This window comes from Cryptotermes secundus, unplaced genomic scaffold (assembly GCF_002891405.2).
Source record: "Cryptotermes secundus unplaced genomic scaffold, Csec_1.0 scaffold159, whole genome shotgun sequence".
In the NCBI taxonomy this organism is placed as follows: domain Eukaryota; kingdom Metazoa; phylum Arthropoda; class Insecta; order Blattodea; family Kalotermitidae; genus Cryptotermes; species Cryptotermes secundus.
This window is the reverse complement of record NW_019725416.1, coordinates 2713804-2739613: the sequence shown is the minus strand read 5'-3', so window position 1 is coordinate 2739613 and position 25810 is coordinate 2713804. Positions and strand designations below refer to the sequence as shown.

Genomic DNA, 25810 nt, shown 5'->3' with positions numbered 1-25810 from the left:
AGCTTCGTATCAATTATGAAACTTAGAAAAGAAAAACATTCTTTGTGAATTCCGTAAATTTACGACTGCAGTGTAAGTTTAAGACACAGAAAGAAACTTACACTAATATAAGACGAAAAGGGACTTTTATGGTTTATGAAACTTCTTTAACAATCTTACTGAGACTTCAAGTATAATTTCGTAATCTTTAACGAAGAAAAATATCTTCATTTACCTTACTGCTCTTTCATGGCCGCGCCATAGCTGAAGCGGTCAGTAGCGGGCTTTCCACCGCGACAGCCCGGGTTCGATCCCGGGTCTGGTCAAGTGGGATTTGTGGTGGACAATGTGACGCTGAGGCGGGTTTTCTCCGAGTACTTCGGTTTCCCCTGCCGATCTTCATTCCACCAAATTCTCCGTCATCATAATCACCCGGGGCAGGCTACAATACGCTAATCAGTGGCCGCCGTGCCGAGTGGACCCAGTTGGACTCCACCCCACACTAAGTGAATTTAAAAAAATTACACTGAGATAAGACGAAAGGGGACTTTTATAGTTGAAGAAACTTGTTTAACAATCTTACTGAGACTCTGAAGTATAATTTCGTAATTTTTAACGATGGAAAATATCTTCATTTACCTTACTGCTCTTTCATGATAGGATGCATATATCGAATTTTCTTCGCGTGGAATGTTCTTTATGAATCAGTACGAAACAGAATATATTAGCAATCTTCAGCTGTAAAGCACCTTTGTATAGTATTTGAATGAAAATACTTAGGGCTGTAATTTTATATATTCGAAATGTGCTTATACATTGTATTTGTATTCATTCAAAAATTTCATTGTGGATTTCAAGAATGTGTTATGGATGTAGATAATAATTCCTGTCATTATATTATTTCAGTATATCTGAATCGTGGATGAATGAGGGACAGCTTTTGAATTGTTTTTTTTTTCAGGCATAAATGAAGTTCAGGTATTTAAATCCAAAATGAAATACAGACAATTAAGTATTATCATCATATATTTTATCTGAAAATAAATTTAAAGTCAACATAATTTTGTAGGTAACATTTGAATAATATATAATTATTTACATAATGATATATTAAGATTTATTAATAAAAGTGGTTTTAATTTTATCAGAGCGCTTTTGAAATATGTACCTTCGTTCCTAAGTATAGATGACCTTAAAATACTCAGCCGCAGAGAAGAATACAATTTACGCCTATATTTTTATGCAGTAATTTGTAAGGCACTTGAATTTAAGCTTCTTCAAGCAGCTTTGTCGAGGGTGTCTTTCATTTAGGCGTATAAAACGGAGCATTCATGAATTTAAGTCACGTGGAAGAATTCAATAAAGCCGAATATGCATTTATACATTACGTATATGGATCAACATGACGCAGGCCTAATACTGGAAATGCAAATGGCCGCTAGCGTGAATACATAATTCTCTGTAGGATTATGTTCCCGACATTTTCTGCAAAACATAGGAGGTTCAGCTGTCGTTGAGAAACAACGTTTGAAAGTTTGTACACGCAAATGTCCATGTTATTACTTGCTTGTCATTTCAAATGCTGCCCATTAATCCATTAGATTTTGTTAATACATGATATATCTGTCCCTAATTTTAAAGGTATTTTTTGAACCTAATGTCAGAATACATTATTTCCGCAGACGGACACCTTCCCTATTCACCGTAGCTCCCTATGACTTTTTCTGTTCCAGAAGATAAAGGAAATATTTAGAGGAAGACATTTTGATGACACTGATGACACGAGGAGTAGTATGACGGCAGCTCTGAAGGCCATTCCACAAAACCAGTTCCAAAATTTGTTTTGAAGCGTGGACTAGGCGCTGGCATCGGTGCATAGCTTCACAAGGGAAGTACTTTGAAGGAGACCACAGTGATATTCGGCGATCAGGAATATAGCACTTTTACCGTAATGAGTCTTTCAGCTTATAAAGAAAATCATCATCTTCTGTGAAATTTGAAAGTTCATCACCGCGATAATAAACGTCCGCTAAACTATGAATACTCTCTGACTTTAGTGTTGGAAGCGGGTAGTTGCGAAGACTGGGAGAACGGCAGTATGGACAGCCCACACCGCTGGCAGGTAAATGGCGGATGTTAATATTCTACTTCGATACTAAAACATAAACAAACTCCGTGATTTCAATCCGCAAGCGAACCAGACCGACCGAGCGACCGCCGCTTGTCGGTGAAGTTTAGTGCCAACTTTTGCGGATAGAGGGTGTCGCGTGATCAGCGCAACGAATCCCCACGGCCGTTAATTTCGGTTTTCTAGACCGACTCAAAAACAACATACGCTAATTTAAATTTCTGTTAAAAATACGAGCGAAATAATGATTGACAATAACAAATTACGGTCATCAGTTACAGTAATTTCTACCCACACATTCTTGAAAACATTCAAGGACGGATTTACGTGTAGCGCAAAACAATCGCTTTAGAAAGAGCAATAAAATCTCCGCAGACTCACAATTTGCTGTGACAGTCTCTGTCAGAACGATATACAGTATAAATTTATGCGGGGGATAAATGTGGCTGAAAAGGAATTCGTTGAAGAAATGCAAGCAAAATTGAAAGGATTTTTATATAGAATTAAAAGTTAAACAATCGTCACTCATAGACAAATGCGTAATAAAATTTACTTTCTTTCCTATTATTTACCAGGAGATCTAGCAACTCTACATTAGAAGTACTTAAAATATTCTAATAGCTCACGAACGAATGATACTGATTCAAATCTTTAATGCAAATGAATAATATACTGCTAAAAATGAGTGATAATTAGCAACAAGCAAGGACTATTTTTGGAAAGCAAGTAATAATTATACGCTGTCCTGCATAGTTTGCAAAATTTCCATTAAGCCTACTATATCGTCAAATGAGATTTCTAGGATCAACCACAAAAGAGAAGGTACAGTCTCGAATATCACTGTAAGTTTGTGACATGTGCAGATTTGGGAAGATGCTTGGATGTGATGAAGGGGCTGCAACGTGACATATTACTGTAATAATGGCGCTTACCAATTCGGAAACGAGAGGTATCGACTTCCTCCTGGGTCGAATGTCTGGCATGCTGTCGATATTGCTGTAGAAGGGATTGTCTCCAGGATGCCTGTAACACAACCATGCGGCCAAGGAATTACTACTCTATTATCGATTATAAATGGATACATCTTATTCCGTTTAAACCACTACGTGATGTAGGGAACATGTGGCTCTTGAGAAGCTAATAGTCGCAGAGTTCTTCAAGAAATTTACTTGCCTTTTACAGAATTCGATGATTCAAACAATGCTTGCAACAATTTTCCATTGAACCCTGTCATGTGCCAAATGAATACACACTCAATGTCACATACGTTTTCTTTGAGATACATTTTAATATTACCCTCTCATTTGCACCTACGTCACCCAAGCGGTCTCTTAACTTCCGGCTCTCCAATTAAATTCTTTAAAAATCTATCCTTCCATTTACACATTCGACGGAAGGCGAAAGTGAACATTCCGAGGTTATATTCGAGATTTATATGGAACTCTATCAATGTTAAAATACATATATAGAAATGGAAGACTGATTTACGTAATTATTAACTTACACTTTCTGCTGTCATTGTCATATGCAGAGCTTCCACAAAACAATTTAATATCATGATGGTTATGTATTTAATGCCATAAGGTAGAAGAGCAAGGGGAATACCCTGTCATTTCCCAGCACTTCAAAATTAAACTTTATAGGAATATTCTAACAACGAAGAACATTTACACCAAAATATTTGGCTGTGAAATAAAAGTCCCGCAGAATCAAACCCAATAAATACATCTTACATACTAGTATCATGTTAATCATAAAAGACGATATATCATACATCTCAACGGACATCGAAAAAAAATTCACCCTCCCTTACACGATTCAACATTGATCTTAACTGTTCAACATAACTAGTATTTACTATAGTTTATGAATTGTAACAAGATGGTTACTAAAACAAAACTACAGTTCGCATCAACACAAAGCCTCACGGTATATAGTTTATATTATATCATGAACAGTTACATTAATTTTAATGCTGTTTTATTTGGAAATATTCATAACATAAACCATACAAACTTTGGCACGCATAATACAGTGCCATCCTATTTCATTAAGGCAACTAAAAAGATTATTTGACACGTAAATAATAAATATTCTAAATAGTGTACCATCGGATGATGACCTCTGAGGTCAAAATATTAGGTGGTTTTCAATACAATCACTAATTATCATCGAAATTGCGTTGGTGGTTATTGAAGTTAATTTAATATTTATTACATTTTGTAATTACTAATCGTAACAGGATGCAGAACTTACAGATTTGAAAATAATTGTGAGTTACGAACAACAGTTTAAATTGTTTCATTTAATATTGTTGATGAGGTATGCATATATAGGCCTGCATCTCCAAAATTATAAACAATATTGTAATAAATAAGTTTTATTTTCAATAAAGACGAGGTTAAATATGAAGCATAAGTAAGGGAGATGTAAAACGTAGAACTGAAGTTGTTTATGTTCTTAAGCACCAAGCAATAAAGACGTTAGTGTGGTAGAATTCAAACAAGAAGACCGGCGAATAACAGCTTGTTGCGTCACCAAAGAAGCATCCTCAGATAATTCGGGAAGGGGTGGCGAAGAGAAAAATAACTTCTTCTGCTGGAAATCGTATCGTATCGTACCGTACCGTATCATATCGCGTCGTGTCGTGTCGTACCGTGTCGTGTCGTATCGTACCGTATCATATCGCGTCGTGTTGTGTCGTACCGTGTCGTATCGCATCGTATCGTGCTGTGTCGTATCGTGTCTTGTCGTGCCGTGTCGTGTCGTGTCGTATCGTAACGCAACGCAACGCAACGCAACGCAACGCAACGTAACGTATATCTGTTACTGACTGAGGTAGCGGCTTCTGTAAAATCTGGCATGAAGCGTAATTCTCGGAGAACTGGAGAGTAATCTAATTGAAGATACAGGTAAAACTGTGTGCCCTCAAATGTGTTGCCAGTTTTACGAGTAACTTTCTTAGTGATTTTAATTAGAAGCATGTAATATAAATATAGTTTTTTCAGACGATACACGAGGCTAAAGGAATAATTGTAGGCCAACATTCAGTAACAGTCTACAATTAGAAATATAATTCAAATCCATTTACAAGAACATACCTCATACACACTGGCCACGAAGAATTGAAACAAAAATTGCTTTTGAACAAAACATGTCGTGAGTTTAATACCTACAGATAAGTAGAATAGAACGGATTTCAGTGGATCAACATTCTGTCTGAAGACAAGTCACAAAGCCACATTATGGCCGACCGCAACGTCTACGGATTATGGATTTTAAAACAGAAGATTTTCTCTTCAACTTGCTTGATTTAATACTGAATTAACAGCAACAAAATTATATGTAGCTTCAAATACTAGGATATCTGATAAAGATTAATTGGAAATGTTTTCGTCGTATATTTTGCCGTGATATATTTGAATTTACAGTGAAGTGCTGAGGAAAACTACGAAAATATCGCAGTGAAGATAGCGACACTGTGATCAGACATCCGAAGGAGCGAACTTCATGATACGAAGAACTGGTAACCACTAAGACAAAACCCTCAGTGTTCATTTCCCTGGAACAGACATCCGAAAATATTCTCTATTCATCGGTAGCCTTGACCGATATACTCTGTTCATGCATCTCCTCCCTTGTCACCCTTCATCCCTTCGATCCTCTGCAGCCTACGCAATGATGTCAAGATTCAACAGCGCTCTCCTCGAAATTGGCATTCAGATGACATGTGGCACTGATTGGGTAGCTGCTGCCTTCTTGTAAACACGAACGGGGAAGCAAAGCTTGGTTCACAATGAAGTGATGTCTTCTTTAACCGTCTTCCTTTCCATAGAGGATTTTTCGGTCATGCAGAAAGTCTTCGAAAAGAAATATATTTACAAGAGTTTCAGTTTGTCTCGCGATACCTTTACTTTCGTATAAGTTCCATTAACCATTTCTTGGTCAACATAACGGATACTACAGTGCTTTCCTCTACGCAATACTGATTTATGTCTCAATTTACTTACTTTTTTTTAACGATGGTATCATCTAATATTATATCGAATAAATGGATGACAAGTGAATATTGAACTGCGACAGATATTTTCTTTTATTGCTAGTGGTGTGGGACTAAGTCCCTTGTACTGCGGCCACTTCTGGCCTATTGTACCAGCCACAGATGATAGGTGAGGGTGTTTGTGGAGCAATTGGTGGAATATAGATTGGCAGGGGAAACCGAAGTACTCGGAGAAAACCTGCCCCAGCGCCACTTTGTCCACAGCAAATCCCAGTTGACCAGACCCGGGATCGATGCGGTGGGAAACCAGCGACTAACAGGCGGCCATATTGCAACAGATATATTAGGAAGCGTTCGTACCGTAATTTGAGATACTGTCTTGAAATTTGCACAAAGGAACCAAGGAAAAGCCACGAAAATTTCAATCTGAATAATCGGTACCCAGGCACCTCCCGAATACAAGCCAGAAGCCTTAAGGCTTGAGCCAACTCGCTCCGTTGTTCTATGCCTTGAAAGTTTTCTGTACGAGAGAGGGAAAATAAAATGTTACGATTCTCTTCTCTTTTATCTAACTGAAGTTTACATTCTTCAACAGATCGTACACACATCTGTTGAAATGGGCAGATTGTAATCATCAGTGAGAAGAGCCAGATTTTTTAATGCTGTCACTGAATTGATAAAATGGAAAGTAAAGCCCCTTTCCCACGAAGACGATCGGGCTCACCAGGACGTTTTGAACTCACCCGTTTAATCGCAACTCCGCGACAACCCGCTAGTCTATGCAGCTTTGTATCACTGTGCTGACACAAGAATATGAGGGACATTCTTCACGGAAGCCTTATCTGCATTAAAAAAAAACCTTTCATTGAAATGTATTTCTTCCCGGGAAAAGTTCGAGAACAATTGGTGCAATGCGACGACTTGTCAAAGCCAGCGGATTGCTCAAAGTAGGAAATCGTTACACTCACACAACTATGGACTACACCAACAAAGTCAGCTAAAATTTAGTAAAAGAAGCGTATTTCTGTGCCTCTTGGCAGGAGTTTCGTGTCGCACACAAGGGTGGGAGGGGGGATCTTTGGGTAAAGTAAATAAATTTGTTCATCAGGATTCAGAGTGCAACGATATGAGAAAAACTTCTCCCAGTTAGAGATTTCTGAAATTAGAAGGTGGAGAATCATTGTAATAGCGAGAAGAGGTAATATTACAAATTATATTAGAAGTACAGTACGTGGTGAAAGTGCAAATGACACTGTTAATAAATAAAAAAAGAATTGGGGAAAACAGGAAGCGCAACACATGCCTGAAAATAGAATTACCAGGCAAATTATGGAGTGCAGACTTCAGGCAATGAGAGGCTGTGACAATCCAGAAAAAGATGGCAAATCCAAACTTGAAGAAACGAAAGAGACCTTGGGGCCTAATATTTGATGTAGAAGGATGAGGAGATGTAGGAGAAGGAGGAAAAGATAAAGAAAATATGGCTAGTAGAAACCAGGACAATGCGGCGGTCCTTTGACGTTGACGCTGTTGCTTGGTTACTGGAACTTAACTGACAAAATCTTCATTGTGTGTCTAAACTGAGGATGACAACATCAAGGTTAACAGGAATGATTCTTAAATTGTGTGAGATTCATAAGGGGCTGACTGGAGCAGCGAAACGCAAATTTAAGCTAAACAGTGATTAAGAGAGCCACTAGGAATATTATTTGTAAGAGGCTGAATCGGTATACGCGGAATGTTCCTACCTTGATTGTGATATGTATAATTTTTTGAAATCATTTTCCAAATGGGGAATCGACAACTGAATCCATTTCCGATCCGATTTTTTCGCTCAACACCTAAATTTTTGAGGGACATTTAGCCCAATACGTTCATTTTCCTGTTCCGTACAAATGCATGGATACAGAAGTGAGAGGCGAAGTTTTCCTTCTACTTCTTCACCTTCTTCTGCCTTGACGGATTAAGCTCTCTGGTCTGTTCCCATTCAGAATTAATCATGAAATTATGAGTTTTATAGACAGTTAGTAAGACTCAAACAAACAAAGAAACAAAAAAAAACTCCGTGGCTTTAGTTCGCAAGCGAACTATACCGACCGAGCGACTGCCGCTTGTCGGTGAAGTTAGTGCCAACTTTAGCGGATAGAGAGTGTCGTGTGGTTAGCGCAACGGATCCCAAGGCCTTTAATTTCGGTTTTCTAGACCGGAGCCGCTGCTTTTCCATTCAAGTAGCTTCTTAATTATCCTCATGAGGCTTAGTGGACCCCGTTCCAGACCCACTACTTGTTGGTAAGGCTCACTGGACTAAAATTAAGACTCATAAATCAGTTATACCTTCATTCATATGATTTATTGTGGGAATGTGCCTGTGAAAAAACAGGAAAATCTTGGGGTAGTAATGACTATTTTCTCTATTTTCTGAGTTGGGAGATAACTTTTAAGCATCCAACGGCCTGCGCTATTTCGAAACAGCCGTAAGATGTGAATTCCAGCCGACAGTTCCTGACCGCTTAACTGTTCACAACTTGTGCCACTGTGGCTATTAGGAATATTGACTTATATATAAGACGGGACACAGTGGTTTATTTCTTCACCTTTTCTGTAGCCCAGAGTATATAATGTCGAATGCTTCCATTAATGACCAATGAACTGGACAGGATTTAGAAGAAACCAATCGTGGCCTAATATGAAATACTATTACAAGATTTTCGTAGAGTGGCTGGGGGAAATCACGAAAAGCCTCATGCAGGATAGACGATTCGCTGAATAAATTCTGAACCTTGAACATCCCAGATATAAACAATGGCTGATAAACAACAGTCAATGACGCTCGCTTATGCTACTCAGTATAGCTTTGTAGAAATTTACTGACGCGTCAGAGGAACCTATATTGCCTGGCAAACAAGCAGCAAACAGAATTATGCCTTGCTCTTCCACTACGCAGATGTGGGTCATTATGTCTCTCTGTAACATCTGTAAGCTTCTACAAGATACACGGAGACACATCCAAGACTTCCGTACCGTTAATTTTTTAAATTTCTTTATACTTTGCATCACAACGTGTTTTACTGCCGCCGATACAACAGATGATACCATTTGAAAAACGTTCCACATACTTTTTTCCTGCGTTCTAATCATGTAGCATACTGCGGCATACATCTTGTGATGAAAACCATAAAAAATGTACGAAATATCACATTGAAAATTAACTTCAATGCCTGCTTGTACTTTTTAAAGATCACGCTAGAGACTATGTGACATCCTCTATAATTGGAATGTAAGGTGGAGTTTCCCTTAAGCATAAGCACCCAACAATTAAGCCCTAAAGGCGGACATGCACTGGGAGAAAGGCCCCACCGCAATTCAGGTCTCGACAATAGGCAGAAATAAGCAGTCATCACCACGTTCCGGCCGCACTGGAAATGAGCGTCATTTTCGTACTGGGTAGGAGCCCGGATGGGTCTCAGAAGTGGGACACTCGTACCCTAACACGAACTCCGGTCGTGGGTCCGTAACCGGTCACCATGCTGACATGAACTCAATCTGGACTCTCTGCACAGAAGCTAAAGGAAGATTTGCAACAACTACATCACAACTGTTCGTTTCTGACTGGTGTTCTTCGTGGTCTTTCTCAGTCTCTCCAATCAAATTCCAAGATAATACCTCAACAACGTCATCATCATTTCTTTCCGAATATTCTTCAATTAATTATTGATCCATAATCCTAATATCCGACGTTATAGCCTGTGGTACTGAGAGAGCGATGTAAAATAACCAATAAAAATCTGATCGTTCAATGTAGCTAAAGATCAAAACGGCCAACTAGAATTACGCACACATATCTCATACCGAATTTCATCAAAATCTGGTTTGTGATGTACATGAAAAATCGCGTTTATGTTATGCAAAGCAGGATGGCTGAAAATCTTAATTTCTGGACGGATTTTAGTGAAAGTCGTGTTGAACTGAATAAGAAATTTGCCCAACGATTTAGGCGCTAACACAAGTTCACAGACGGACGGACAGACATGCCATCCATATCAAATGCTATTTTTTTCTACTCTGTAAAGATCGCGCAATATGTACAGCGGAATAAATATAGGGAATTTTTTCGTTTTAATAGTAACCAGTAACGGAGACATGGTATGAGCTATCTTTACTGAAGAATGGAGAAAATACTTGCCTCGGAACTTGGATGTGGGTTTCACCAACAACGTCAGTAACTTCTCGTTCTTTACTACTTCTACTGTGACTATGGATTTCTAGGTTTTACTAGTAACAACTGGTCGCAATGAATTTCTGTTCTAAAGGTTCGGCCACACAGAGCGCTACGCTATGTTCGCTACGTACGCTGTGTACACTCTGCGACGGAGGTAACATAGGGAACATAGCGTACGTAGCGTGCGGAAGTCTGTGTGGCCAGTCACATTGGTAATAAAGGGAGATATTTTTCTGTTCGTATAGCTAACATAGCGTACGTAGCTTGCGTCGCGTACGTAGCGCTCTGTGTGGCCGAACCTTTACTGTAGCACACATACACACCACACTACAGCACATATACGTCAGAAGCCTTGCGTGACATGCTTATTCTTCAGGATACCAGTTTCTAGCTGTTCGCCCATCAAGCAGGGCTACCCTCTTTGGTGGCTCTCTGGGACTCTTTATTCAGTATAACCGCTGCTGTACTCTTTCTTTGTAGGCCGTCTCATCCACAAAACAAGTTCTGAGGTGGTGACAAGCGACCCAGTTAACATGGGCTCGTTATGAACAAAGCGATATTCCATAGTGAGACAAAAGTATAAGTGGCGACAGCTAGGGGAGGAAGCGGTCCATTTTGTTATTTCGTGTTTTTACTTAGTCTCCTGGTAAGGCCGCGCCATAGCTCAAACGGTTAGTCGCTGGCTTCCCACCGCGGCGGCCCGGGTTCGTTCCCGAATCTGGTCAAGTGGGATTTGTGGTGGACAAAGTGGCGCTGGGGTGGGTTTTCTCCGAGCACTTCGGTTTCCCCTGCCAATCTTCATTCCACCAAATTCTCCATCATCATAATCACCCGGGGCAGGTACAATAGGCCAATCAGTGGCCGCCGTGCCGAGTGAACCTAATTGGACCCTACCCTCCTCTATGTGAATTAAAAAATATAAAAACTTAAGTCTCCTGGTATACCGTTCTTATAGTGATACAACGAATATGGCCAGAGATCTATATAATGATATTAAGGGGCTCTCTTCGGCGTCCTCACAAGTCAACAAAAGTACGATCACCTGCAGGAATAGTAGAGGTAAGGCAAAGTTGTCGCTGTGCTTAACTAATTAAGCACTACGTCATGAAGACGTATGGGGGAGTGGATGTATAGATCCACATTTTCTGGCCCTCGGCACTAGCTGGAGGAGAGTGGTCAGCTTCACGCCCCGGCCGCTTTACCTCCAGTACGCACTGGATAGGAAGTACAGTGGATCCCAGAGCCGGTCTGGAAGATCGTGAAGATAAATTTCTGGACCCTACTGGGATTCGAACTCCTAAACCTTGTAGTGCAGCCAGTAGCTAGTTGCTACACCGACTGCGCTATCCCAGGTCTTACCGGCAGCAATATTACTGCCTGAACCCAGCTAGTGTTACCAAAACATCAAACCACACCGATATTATTGCGTTGAGAGATAATAATCACATTCTATCTTCCTATGCCAAACACTCATTACGATTTGATGCGAGTGTTCCTATCGCATGAAGAAATTTTACTGAAGGTCAGATAGAATCAGAATAAACACACGGTACTGAGGTAGAACGCTTAACACAACAGAACATCAGCATAATTAACGTTCCGTGTTCTCACACAGTTCCATATAGGCTTTCCATTTACGTTACACGTTTCATTTCTTAGGTCCGTTATAAAAACGGAAATCTGACTAATTTTAAATCGCAATAACCGTATATTTTAATATAATACAATAATATACTTTATAATTTTATTTTGATTTTATATTCATAATGTCTATATTTTTGTTACTATTATATTTATATCTTGATTTTAGCATACTGTGCAGAAATGTGATAAATCCATTATATGTTTAGGCTATTCTTATTTTATTGTTGACAAAGCTCTGTATAGGAACTGTTTTTTTCTTTTACAATTATCTTTGACATGTTCTACATCCTGTGGCATGTTTGTCAATAACGATTTATGGAACAAATAAAAAAGTGAAAGTGACTTACAGAACCCCCTTCCAAAAACACCTTCATAAAGAAGTAGTAAGAATGAAATCTTGTGAAATATTGTCACGTGTTAATCTACCTGCCTCTTTATGTGGTGACAGATGTAACCAGGTTACCGCTTGCCTTCATCCCGGCTTGTAGTCGAAAGGCCGAGACTTCCGATCATTGCTTATATATATAATTAACCTACAGATTTTCTGACTAAATAATTTTAAAGGTAAAGTTGTCCCTGTGCTTAACTAATTAAGCATTATATCATGAAGTCGTATGTGGGAGTGGATGTATAGATGCACATTTTATCGAGCTCGGCACTAGTTGGAGGTGAGTGGTCAGCTTTACGCCTCGGCCGCTTAACCCCCGGAACCCATCATATAAGAGGCTCGGTTGGCTCCAGGCCCGGTCGGGACGACGTGGAGGAGAGAAATTACTGAACCCTCCCGGGACTTGAATTCTGACCCCAACCAGTCCGTAACCAGTCGCTATACCGACTGAGCTATCCCGGCAAATAATTTTACTAAAAAAAATTAAATCGAAATCCAGTAATCCGAGAGATTCGATAGACGGAACATATGGGTGCTTTAATTCGTTCGGATTATCGTGGTTGCATTTTATGTTATAAGTTCTCTTCAGTCTTTTTTCATTTAAATGTCCAAAAACTTAGTTTATATGTGTCTACTTAGAAACCCAGCGCGATCCACGGATCTCATGCCAACCCGTTCTCGTCTACAGGGTGTTATTTCAGTCGTTTCGAAGCGACCTATCGCTACCGATCCATTCTCTAATTATGTTGCCAATGATATAAAGGTGAAAGGTTACGAACGCTTACAATAAGTGTGCTGTAGAATCAATAAGTTACGTGTATTTAGGTCCATGACTTGAACTTCTTAAATTATATTTCATCTGTGTATATGCAGAATTAATGGTCAAATGTGATTGTTTACTCTAAGGGTCTTGAAAATTTTACCAGAATTTATGTATATAAAATACAAATACAAGATCATGGAAAAAGAATTCCGGGATGATTATCAAAGACATATAACTCAAAACCTATTAGACATGTCGATATGATTTAAGCGTTAAATTGCCAAGAAATGTTTCAAGTTGTCTTTATCTCAGTATGTTTCGATATGTCGCTCGGCAGATATCGAGACAATGTTCGATCTCGTGCCAAGTCCGCTGAATCATATCTGGAGTTACCGTTGCGTTGTGATCCTATCCGTAAGTGCCCGATATCCCGAATCTTTTCACCATACACAATGTTCTTCACGTATCCCACAAGAAGAGTCCATCAGAGTCAGATCTGGGCTTCTGGTTTTTTCAGAATTGTTGGGCTCCCTCAGAATTACAGAACTACACGGTGTTAACAATCAAACTGCAGCGAGAACCTCAGATCTAATATACATACATTAAACCACTATTTTGCCGAATATGCCCGCGAAGAAGAATGGGATTTTTTTTCAACAAAGTCCGACACTACAAGGCCTATTGGACCACAGGTTCCTCTTACTGTCGCCTGTCAGACCAAGTCATTACTATTAACAACGTAGACTTCTACATAGCGACAGAATAAAAACAAAATGACGGCCTTAGACTTTTATATATTTGAATAATATTTCCAACTCCGAAACCAGGAACAAATATAATTTATTTCTGCAATTTTTTCGTATGAGATTCGCACTATAAATAATAATTACGAATTTAATACAAGAATATATATATATTTAGTGTTTTAAGTTTTGTCATCTAATAATGTAGAATACTACAAAATAATTAATATACTGCCCATATTCTAACTCTCCCCTGTAAATTAGAAAGCGTACAATATACAGTGCGTTCAGTTAAGGAGGAAACTTCGCAACACCGCTGAACCGGCCCAACATTCCTCACAGATTGCTGCTGTAGCTGCTGATAACAGAATGAGTCATTAGCGCTGATAAACGCGCGCCGTTACAGTTACAGCTACAGCAGCAAACTGTGAGAAATATTGGGCCCGGTAAACGGTGTTGCGAAGTTTCCTCCTTGATTGAACATCCTGTACTTATAATTACAAGTTCTAGAGCCCAACATAAAATGTCAACTGATACTTACCCATTCGCACGCCCTCCACTTTCGCCCCCTGGACCTCCTCCATTCTAAAAAAGAAACAAAAAGAAATAATAAATTAATAAGAATCTATTTAAAATATTAAAATACAAATACACGTTTTCAATAATCAATAAAATAACAAATACATAACAAAATAACATCATCATAACAATAACATAGTCAATGTATATTCTAGTAATGCAACATATTTATAAAATAAAAAATACAAGATTCCAGAAAAGTCAGGAACTTGAAGCTTTGCTTAGACCGTTATCAACGCTGGGTGTTTGAAGTTTCCATCCCCTTTATGATGGACTTGAAATGGTAGTAGGCCTCATCATCTGCAGCAACTTAGGTAGTACCTGACTTTCCCGTTACTCGGTACATCTGCTCTTTGAAAAAATCGTGCTGCAATATCTTACCACATACTGTGACTACAAATGATTACGTCAATGAGAACAATTACATGATTGATATACATACAAACAAAGATAACAGATACTGATATGTATGGGACACAAGACACAACATAAATTGTGTCTAGTGTATTTTATATGCGTAACTACATACGAAACACACTCCAGCTCACTAAGTTACAAAGACATCAGTTAAAAATACATTATGATGAAGTGTACAACCCAGAGTTTTATAAAACAGTTCTTTTGTGGAATATATTAGGAAGACTTGAAATTGTTTATTAAAGGTTTCTCTATCTTACCCTAATGCAGTCCACAAAATTCAAAGGTGCACGATGTTATAAACTACGAAATAATAAGTTGTACTAATATACTCATCAAGTTATAAAATGATTACTTTTACAGGAAGAATCAAACTGGTTCCGAACCGAAGAAGAATCAACTGACCTAATTACATGGGCAACAGTTGGAGCCTATATAATATGTGAATTTATATATATATATATAAATTTTATTGGTCTGGTACTTGAGCTTTAATACGACCAGAGACTTCGACAGAATTCGTTAAGGCTTAGTGCCATTAAGTTGTAAAATAATAATTACAAATATTTTCCTGAGAGTTTTTCAGAAACGTAAGAACTTCAACGAATCTGTAAACCGGTCTGTATCAATCCTCTTTGGATATGAACCCCATGGGAAATAATAAGAACCCGCAAATAATCGTCTTGGGAACCACGTTCTTCGCGTAAATAATTATATTCTAAAAATCGGAAGTAAAATACTTAGTGTAGGGAAGACTATTGGTATAATAGGCCGAAGAAATTCTCTACTTATATCTAGAGGAACAGTATCCTAAATACATATTACATTACTTCAATATGAGGTTAATATTAACGACGCTGATATATAGATTCCGTGCTTCACAAATGTGCGGAATGCAGTAAAGAGGTAAGAAGAATGAAATTTATAACAGCGCAAACTTAAACAGAAGGCTTAACCGAATTAGAACGCCTCGAGAAAGGAATACTTAATACTTCTACTTGGGAATACATATTCTGGATTTCGCTAAAGCAACATGATCTACTTACGCACTCTACAATGATATGTAAACAATTTAAGGGAATGGAAATTCTTTGATCTGGAATTTAAGTGTTCCACAACATAACAAGCCTGTATAAGATTAGGTAATATTTCGTTTCATTCTGGAGTACTTCCTGTTCAAGATACTATAAAATGACTAGTAGACTATGGCAGAAAAAGAATGTATCTACTAGGTCTTAGTTTACAAATTCAACGTTTCTCTCGAAATACTGTAAGTAGTTAAGAAAATTATGAAAAAAATATTTTAGTGAATTTTATGAAGTAATTTCTATTACTGGTATATATTTGAAAGATGAAAGAAAGGTAAGAAAGTTCAAAATTTTCTCTTCATAAAAACAAATGAGTTGTTTCCGACTGCAACAACCTAACCACAAACATAACCAATAACAACTGAATATCCACCACTCTTTATGAAGACAACTTATAGGGAACAAAATGAGACAAAACTAAAGGCAAATTATATAATCGCAACAAAGAAATAGTTAAACGTCTTGGTATAAATAATAGCTTCTAACATTAGTCTTTTATTATTATGTATCTCTCTGTCGACCATTAGACACCACAGCAACAGACTGAAATGCCGTAACATATCAGTTACCCCGCACGATTTTTCCTCATTATTATTATTATTTCCGGTTATAAATTATTTCTCTTCAAGGACTAATTTGTGGTACTACTATTCACTATTAAGAACCTATATGCAGTAGGGTGAATCACTATAAACAATGGTATGGTGCGAATTTTGTTTCCTTGAATTACCTATAAACTACGTTCTATGCTTAGCAATTGAACATAAATTCTAATATATTCAATACTGATAACGTTGGTTTATTGCTTATATTGTACTGCTTGTATAATATCGACATAAATTTTTCATTGGGTTTATATATAACATTTCCGTTAAATTTACATAGTGATAACTATACATCTTCAAAGTAATACGGATGTTTGGTATTAATAACTACACATTCTCTATTTCGAATTGGCTTTGAGATATAGTTTATAGGAAATGTGCGTCAGTTGTAAACAAACCTATATAACTGTACTTTGCTTATTAAAATATGAAATCCAATATTATGTTATAATTTGACATATTTTTCATGTGCTAGATCTGTATTATCGAAAACCTTTTTTCCTGCACAGTCGTTATTCTGAATGCACTTTTCGACCTGGAGACAGAATTACAGGTAATTAAACGTAGCCGTATCAGGCAGCTTATTTTAATACCAATTTCATGACTCTACTGCGCAGATTAAGAATGACTATAAATAATTTGTCTTCTGCAGTGCAAACCTCGCATCATGCTACACAGGTCCAGCGCAAGAAGCCACTGTGCACTATACTCTCAGAAGCTGATACAAACACAATTACGGAACTCGGTCAAAAGTAAAACCTTAACGATAATGATATTTAGAAGACAGACAGCGTTTCATTTTATTCAGATTAAATGAAACATTAGTCTATATATAAAATTTAATACAATTCTTAATGTGCAAACATATTTTTACGGGGGTAGAAAAGCAGTCAACTTTATGCACGGCAAATTTATGAATATTATTTCATATGCAAACTGAGATCGTAATATGAGTTTGACACATGAACTTTTGAAGTCATGATTGTAAATATGCTATGGGTAAGGAACACATCTAAATACTATGAGAACATCTTTAGATAACCTCGCAACACATATGTGCCCATTTTATGGTATAGTTATCTAAGAGTCGTTAGTAACATCAGGAATTACACAATCGGTTCACATCAAACAATGTAAGCATAGAGTTTTATTTCATGCTCTATTCGCTATGGCGTGCAGAAAACGATAAACAGGACATGATAAATTGTAAGGCTATTATTTTCTTCAAAGTTTTAAGACATTACGAAAGATGTTCCCTATAACACATCAATGTGCAAAACAAACTACATTATTTTATATATTTAACCGTTACAACATAGTTTATCATATCTGTATCAGGTTTCATTTAAGCTGAAATTTTAGTTCGTCCGTTCGATGTATTTCTATATAGAAAATGAAATAATCGACGAGCAGAAACATTGCTCTTCAAAATATGCAGCGAAGAGTTCCATATGTTACTCCAATAGTCTTTTAAACCTCATACTGAATTACGCCCCAATCATTATATAATTACCATATTAATTGCCAAAATTTTCATTCATCATATTCGTTGTTCACAGGGGATACTTTCTGCACTGTGCAAACATAATTTCTATAAAGGTACATTAAAAATAAAATGGAATTATTTCCATAGAATATAACTACTTGGTATTTTGACAAATGTATGCAATTGTAGTAAGTGCAAATATCAATAATCTACCTTTTTAAAAAAGCATGTGAGTCGTGTGTATAATAAAAACTAAGCGTTACCTACCCTGAGCTGGTCTATGGTATGGCTCTTATTGTGTCACGTGCTCACTAAGAATTACGGTTTACAGCACAAATTGCCTCTTGAAATTAACAGTTAAAATTACATTGATACTGTTTCACGTATATAGTGTTCATAGCAAATACAACAATGGGAATCAAAGCAAATCTCTGTTATACAATGGACCCAGATAAAACATTTGTGGTACATAAGCTCCTCATTCAACGGTATGTTGTTAACGTTATACAGCTGTAAATTGGTACTATTAAAATTATATCCCATCTGATAGAAGCGACATATAGAAACCATGTAAATATACGAAACAAAATAGGTTGTGAGTTCATAAAATTCTGTTCAGCCCACAGACTTTATACCTACCGTTGTCGCATTCGCTTTTGCTTCCGCAGCTGCAGTGGCTGTTGCAGCTTCTTGAATCTTTTCTTCGGCTTTTCTTTCTTTCAGAGCTTTTAGCAGCTTCCATTTGCTGCCCATTGGCCCGCTGTCCTTGGTCGTGACGTCTTCTTTGATCGTAACGCTGCTGTCGGTGTCAATTTTAAACTTTGGGACGGAAGGCGTAGAGCTCTCGGTGCCTTCTCGGCGGTCGCTTCCAACTTCTTCGCCTTCTGCTTCCCCTTCCCAAACATCACTGGCCGGAACACTAACGGAACCTTCTCGTACCGTAGCAGTTTCTTCAGAATCCCAGCCGTCGCTTACTGGGATACTCACCGATACCTCACTTGGAGGAACACTTACTGACCCCTCCCTGCTCAGAGAGTCTGAACCTTGAAGCGGTTTCTCTCCATGACGAAAAGTAGAACCACTGGAACTCCTCATGGATTTCGCCAATTCGGCCTCAATTGCAGCTTCTTCCTCCTCATCAACTTCCATTTCATCCATACTCTGATGAGGACTGTCGGGACCACTCGTTTCTCCTGATGAAGACTCATCATCATCTCGCAGTCTCATTCCACTCACCTTCTTTGATTCTTCTGTTACGGGCATCTGAGGTGATTCTTCATCAACGGTAGGGTAGAGCTCAACTTGCTTTTCCCTAACATCACCTTGAACATCTTCCCACCGCATTGCAGACCCCGCAGCTCTAGCTCGCACCTGACGGTTATAGACATCTTGACTGAGCACGCCCTCCCGCGCTTTAGATTTTAGCTTCAGCTCCTGGAGCACGAAAGACATTTGCTCCTTCACATCTTCATCCGGTTCGAAACATTCAGTTTTGTCTCCTTGCATAGGTTCTGTGTCCTGTTGTCTCTCCAATTCCTCCAACTTGCGTAGCTCATAGCAATACCATTCATCTTCACTGTCAATGCTGTCTTCAGTACTTTGCCTTCTGGAGGACACTCGGGACGTGCTCCTCCAAGAGTGAGTGCTCCGGCTGTCCTCATCGCCTTCACCTCTAGACCCGCTCCAAGGTATTTCGAGACTCTGTTGATGGCGTGTTGCGTGATGCCTACCACTAGCATAACTGCGCATACTGGATACAGACGGGCTTGCATCAATATTGGGAAGTTCTTCTACCCGAGAGGGGTGTTGCGGAGTACTGCTGCTTTGCGGCTCATCGATATCTTCTACAGAAGGCTCATCGTATATGTCTTCTTGAATATTTTCATCCATTGTAGCGATAATTGGAACTTGATCGTTAGATTTAGTAGCACAAATATCTTCCTGACTCATCTGTTCATCCATAGGCATGGTAGAAGATTGGCGTTGACGGTATTTGCCTAGGGCACGAGACACGGCAAATTCTCTAGATGCCCCTCCCAGCGCACCTGGAGGAAATTGAAGTTTTTCACTTGTTGCTGATTCTTCACTTGTCGCCACTGCTTGAGTTGCTGCTCTCTTCACTTCGCCTACTGTGGGGAACAGAGAGGAAGGATCAGCTTCCAGAGGGTTTTCTTCTGCAGGGTCTGCTTCGTATGGAATTTCGTTTACTTGGTCCATATCTGAATCTCTTCTAGGTCCCATCCTTGTGTTTGACAGAACCTGCTGCTGTTGTAAGCTGTGTTGTCTCGGAATACTGTGAGTTACTTTGGCAAATACATTCGAGTCAGATGGAACATCAGAGAATACACTATCCTCGCTGTCTTCCGAAAACCCACTTTGTCGGCCGCTCCATTCAGTTTCTGACTGTTCTGGATCCGACAGTGACTGGGAGTGATGGCTGCGACGTTTGGCCTTCTGGAGGATTCCAGACACTGTAGACGCCAGTGGATTCTTCTTTTTCTTGCGAGGCAATGTAGCTGTTGAACGTTGTTGGTTCTTGCCTCGGGACGTCATATATCCCCTTCCGTGTTCTTTTGACAGCACAAGGTCTTCACGTCGAACACCGGCTGGTAAGGAATGGGAGCGATGCCGTTTACTGAGGTGCAATCCAGGCAACCAACTACTCACGGAACTCATTGCCGATTTCAATTTGCCCCTTTTGCTCACCTTCTCGTCCTGAGGATATTTGCTGTCCTTTATGTCAGCAGAAATAGATATGTATCCGGACTGGGATACTATGACACCACTTGGATCATAGTATTGCCCATCGTGCAACTGCTGCTGGTGGTGATGATCTGGAGCATTTCGTTTCCGCATATCATGTTTCAGGTACTGAATATCAGGATGCTGGCTCCAAGAATATTCTCGAGGATAACTTTCGTCTTGCTCACCAACTCTTTCCATTCCAGGTTGCTGAGCATAGTGCTGTTGTGGTGGATGTGGTTGGTAACGTCTTGGATCCACGTACTGAGGTGCCATGTACCCGCACTCCGCAGTGGATGCAGGAGCACTGTCTACAGATCTAAGGGACACAGATGTGTGATCATGTTTCATTTGGTTCCCAGTTGGTGTGTCAATATGAGCCTGAGAGCTATTCAACCAGCCAGAACTGTGACTGTAGTCGGGCCGTGGTTGATTTCCGGACGGTGTCGAATCGTAGCGCGTGCTCGTAGGGTAGTAAGAAAGAGCGTCTGTGATGTTGCCCGTAGGGAACATAGTACGGTACATGACATTTTTGTAGCTTTCTAGATTAGCAACTCCACTGGCAGAGGGGGGAGCAGAACCAGTAGAATACCCTCTAGAAATGCTCTTCCTGTTTGAGTGAGAAGTTGTAGAGGCACTAGCTGCAGGATAGCTACCAAGAGAATGACTTCGGGAAGTAATGCTTTCGGACTCAACCTGGTAGCGGTAGGACTGAGCTTGGTGATGTTCGTTGTTGCTGCACGGCTCTACCAAATCTGGATAGCCGGACCCGGACGTCTTTGGAACGTAACTTGACGTGCCACCTGTGTACACTGACGTGAAAGATTGTTGTCTGTTACTTCCAGCTACTGAATAAATTGCTGGTTGTTCACTGCGGTAGAGATAGTCGCCGTATGTCGCTACGGAAGTAGTTTCGACGGCAGTAATTGTGCTAGCACTAGGGGACTTTGGAACACGATGAGGTCTCCCCCTTGTACTCGTACTGAATTCGGAGCTTGGTGCAGGTGACGGGATGAGATTTCCACCTGAGCTCTCACCTGTTATGGAAGGCGTGCTGCTTCCTAAACTTGTTGGAGATTTAACACTTGTGAAAGCAGAAGGATGATGTCCACCCGTTAGAAGAGTGTTAGCTAGGGCTGGAGGAAGAGAAGGTACAGGAGAATGAGGGGCGCTGTATGGGAAGGATTCGGAGGCAGCAGTTGCATTGTACATGCGGTTATCTTGTGGAGATATGAATGATGAGGAAGATACGTGCATTTGGGGGCCAACAGGTGATGGCGGGAGTATCTGCTGATATCCACGTCCGATGAGAGAATCTGACGGACACGACGAGGACGTTGATATCTTATTGGTACTATTAACAACACTCTTAGGGGAGACTGGAGATTTCTCAACACTAGACCAACCGCTCATAGAAGAAAGACCAGAATCGGATTTAGCCGGTCCAATATTAACGGATGTAGATTTAACTATATTCTTTGGAGACAGTCTTGGTGATTTAGGGGAGTGTGGGGTGCGAGGACTTAAACGTCCTTGCTGATCAGTCGACGGAGAAGTAATTGACGTAGTACTAATAGCCGAGGCACCCAGCAATGCTGAAGGACTTTTGGTGACGCTTAAACCGACCCCAATATCAGCAGTGGGCATCAAGAAGGCTTCTCTGCTATCTCGAGGAGCCGGTGGTGGTGGGCTAGTAGGGGAAGGAGAAGGTGTAGCTCGAATCTCTGATAAATCAAGATCTAAATTTCCCCCTCCACCTATATAACCGTCTTGTCGTGTACGGATGCTTGATCCCGACAATGTTGGTGGGGAATTTAAGTTCTTACTAGATGCCACAGCAAACGTACCGGGAGATGTATGAGGCACAGAAGAATATGAAGGAGCCACCATGTTCTCATATTCTTGCGAGCTAGTGTATTCTGGAGCATAGGGGCTGAAGTCATAACGTTCGGCAAGTGTTTTGGGTGACGCCATGCTGCACGATGAGGATGTTACATCAGACTGTAGTAAGGCTGAGGAATTATAACTGAGTCTCCCAGACGCTTGTGATGATAACATTCCAGAAGTATCTACAGAATTAGACGACTCAAGAAGGGCGCGATGTCTCGGAGATGTAGTTGGTGATACAGCCGATCGAAAGCCAGATAAAGCAGAAGCTACTTCTGAGTCTGTGGTGGCACCTCCACTGTCTGTAGACAGACGAGAACTAGGCCGTGACTTGCTACTGCTGCTGAGGCCGCTTGGTAATGTCGTTGTACCTGCCAGAAGTATTAAATCCGAGATCCCGCGCGCCGAACTAGAGAAGCTCCAATTTTCTAATTCTGATTCTACATAGATCTGACGTAACTGCTCGTCTATTACACTTGTATCATCTGTTAGGGATCTCACAGTCGTAGATTCGTTTTCTCTGGTCTCTTTCTGGTACTGGTGCTTCGGAGATTCTAGAAGACGGTCTTGAAGTTCTTTGAGGTTCTGCGAGTCTTTCTGAAGCTTTGTTGTAAGTCTATCTAGTTCCTGAAGCTTTTCCAACGCCACCTGATCTATTACACTCAATCTTGTCAGTTGAGCAAGATCCTGCTCGTTAACACACGGCGAGTTACCTCTATAGTCCTTGTAGTCTAATGCACTGAATACTTCCTGTGTTTCATCGTTTTGTTCCACTCTCTCCAACTCTGTTATAGCCTCCTCCTTGTTTGTGTTCTCTTCAACATCTTCAGCCTCTTCCCATATCATACCTAACTGTGATGAAGTGACAATGGGGATTACTGCTGTATCAGATCCACCAAGATCGTCACGATACGCGTTGTTGAGACTTCGATAGAAAGCTTCATCTGGCATGTGTATCATTTCTCCCATTCCCATCTCCAACTGAAGTTCTGATATTATTGCAGCGGCACTCGAAGACGATCCAGTAATATCAGTATTCGATATGTCCCCCACAACGTCACGTCCAGCCACGCTAGCTGCTGCTGCATCTTCCATCAAATCTTTCATAGTTCGCTGCAGTTGATCTTCGGTCGTCTCGGTTGCTGACCTGCTACCTTCAGGAGCTGAGACTTCTGCACGATCCTCAGACGTACCCTCTGTTGAACCCATGACTGTATAGAATTCTAGAAGCTGAGCGATGACACTCTGCTGTTCGTAAAGCAGTATCTCCAGCTTTTCTAGTCGCTCCCACATCTTGATATACTCTTGCGATAGGAGATCCAGCGCTCTCCATGCGTACTTCAGCTCTGTCTCCAGGATGTTCAGTCTCGTGCCCAGTCTCTCCATGTAGTCGTTGATGATTAAATCGATGCTTTGGACGTAGTTCTGTTGTCCCAGTGTTGGTGACGCCGATGATGGAGAGGTGGAATTAGGTGGAACGCTTTTAACGGAATCCATTTTGTTAACGGCAATGTTATCGAACTGGAAATAACGGTCTTACTTATTTTTACACACAAAGATGAACCTGTACACAGAACAATTTGAACACCGCTCCACGATAACTTCCACTGAAAAGTAAAATTCAGGCATTCACATCGAATACGACGGCAAAGAGACTGAGCACGAAATACACGTTTCTGTACATATAGACACACTGATTTATACAACACGCAGTAGTTCAACGAAGAAGTTTTTAATCACTACAGTTTAAATGAAATCGTTGTTTTTTGGAAGAGTACATCGGGAGGTCGTGCGCGCTGATGCCGTCTGGCGCCGCGAACCATGGCCCACGTCACTATCACGTGCTCACATTCCCAAAAACTCTTCCTTGTACTCCCATCGTCATAATTCAATTGTAATTTATCGTTGGAATTTTCGTTGTTGACAACCTGAAAGGAATCAAGCGTCACAAACTGTCCACGGATTACAAAATAAGAAAATGGGATAAGACTCTCGGTTATAAAAAGGCAGAGAGCATAAGTTATACTCGACAAATAAGAATATGCCTTTCGGGAAATAAATATCAGGATAGTTCGTAAAAAGCATAATAATTATACAGTAACTATGTATTAATAAAATTGTAACAGATTCTCGAAGCGACACTCAAGTAGCAGCAACCTGAAATTTACAATTACGTGTACTTAAGAGGACGTGGCAAAAGACGAAACTGACAAAGTTACTGATACAGTTCCCTTAACAATACTTCACATACTGATTATTTATAAAACCCAATTGTTCATTGAGTGGTCACTTACAAGTTTCATTTATCACAATTTTCAAACTGTTGACTATAAAGTCGACTTTCTTGCCTTCTGTATATTATAATAATAATAATTAATACAATTAATTGTAGAACTACAATAATGTTGACTGCATAAAACATTAATTCTGTATATTTATGCATAATCTTAACTGCGCATTGGGCGAGTTATTTAAGCAGCATTAGCAGGATACACGTTGAAAATTGTCCAGTTTGGTGTGTGTGTGTGTGTGTGTGTATATTCCAATAGCAACTGCACACCGGGAACTCACTGCGGCCACAGTAAACATCATACACCATCACAGCGTCAGGCAAGATATCTTGAAGAACACCGTCTTGTGGGATGTGGCGCCGTGTAGATATTGCACAAACCGACGTCCCGCCGAAACGTCGGTTTGTACAATATCTACACGGCGCCACATCCCAGAAGACGGCATTCTTCACAGTCACCGCCGAGAAAACCTCGGCTCTTACAAGTACGATATCTTCTATAAAATTATTGTAATATAAATTGATAATAAGGGGTGACTTTGTCCACAGTCCACATAGCAATGGAAAATTAATATATGACCATGGTAACATAGAAGACAATGTATACATTGCACTCGATTAATTAATTTCGATCAGTAACAAGGAGGTCCTTCATTCATGGGACGTAAATTACTCAATTCTAAAGATCTTTTAGGATTATTTTTCTAAAATATACTCCTCTTTTTACACTGCAGTGGGTTCTTCAATGTAGTACTATCTTAAAAAGTCATAATTATATTTAAAATATTATTAAAATCACAAATGATTGAATAAGTCAGATGCTACATAGTCTATACTAGCACCAACGTTACA

General features: G+C 39.8%; 1 protein-coding gene across 9 annotated transcripts in view; it reads right to left on the bottom strand.

Moving 5' to 3' along the window:
* LOC111863312 (protein unc-13 homolog B) overlaps positions 1 to 25810 on the bottom strand; it is a 777834-nt gene that overhangs the window by 56021 nt on the left and 696003 nt on the right. For 4 of the 9 annotated variants that reach the window (XM_023849515.2, XM_023849512.2, XM_023849516.2 and 1 more), the window contains exons 1-3: positions 18679 to 25037; positions 14406 to 14449; positions 3040 to 3130 (exon numbers count right to left, since the gene is read on the bottom strand). In XM_023849515.2, coding sequence (XP_023705283.1) covers positions 3040 to 3130; positions 14406 to 14449; positions 18679 to 24165 — 5622 coding nt within the window. In that variant the 5' untranslated portion in view covers positions 24166 to 25037. Of the gene's footprint in view, positions 1 to 3039; positions 3131 to 14405; positions 14450 to 18678; positions 25039 to 25810 lie in introns of those variants that run through there. The other 5 variants (XM_023849514.2, XM_023849511.2, XM_023849513.2 and 2 more) reach the window with 3 other exon arrangements.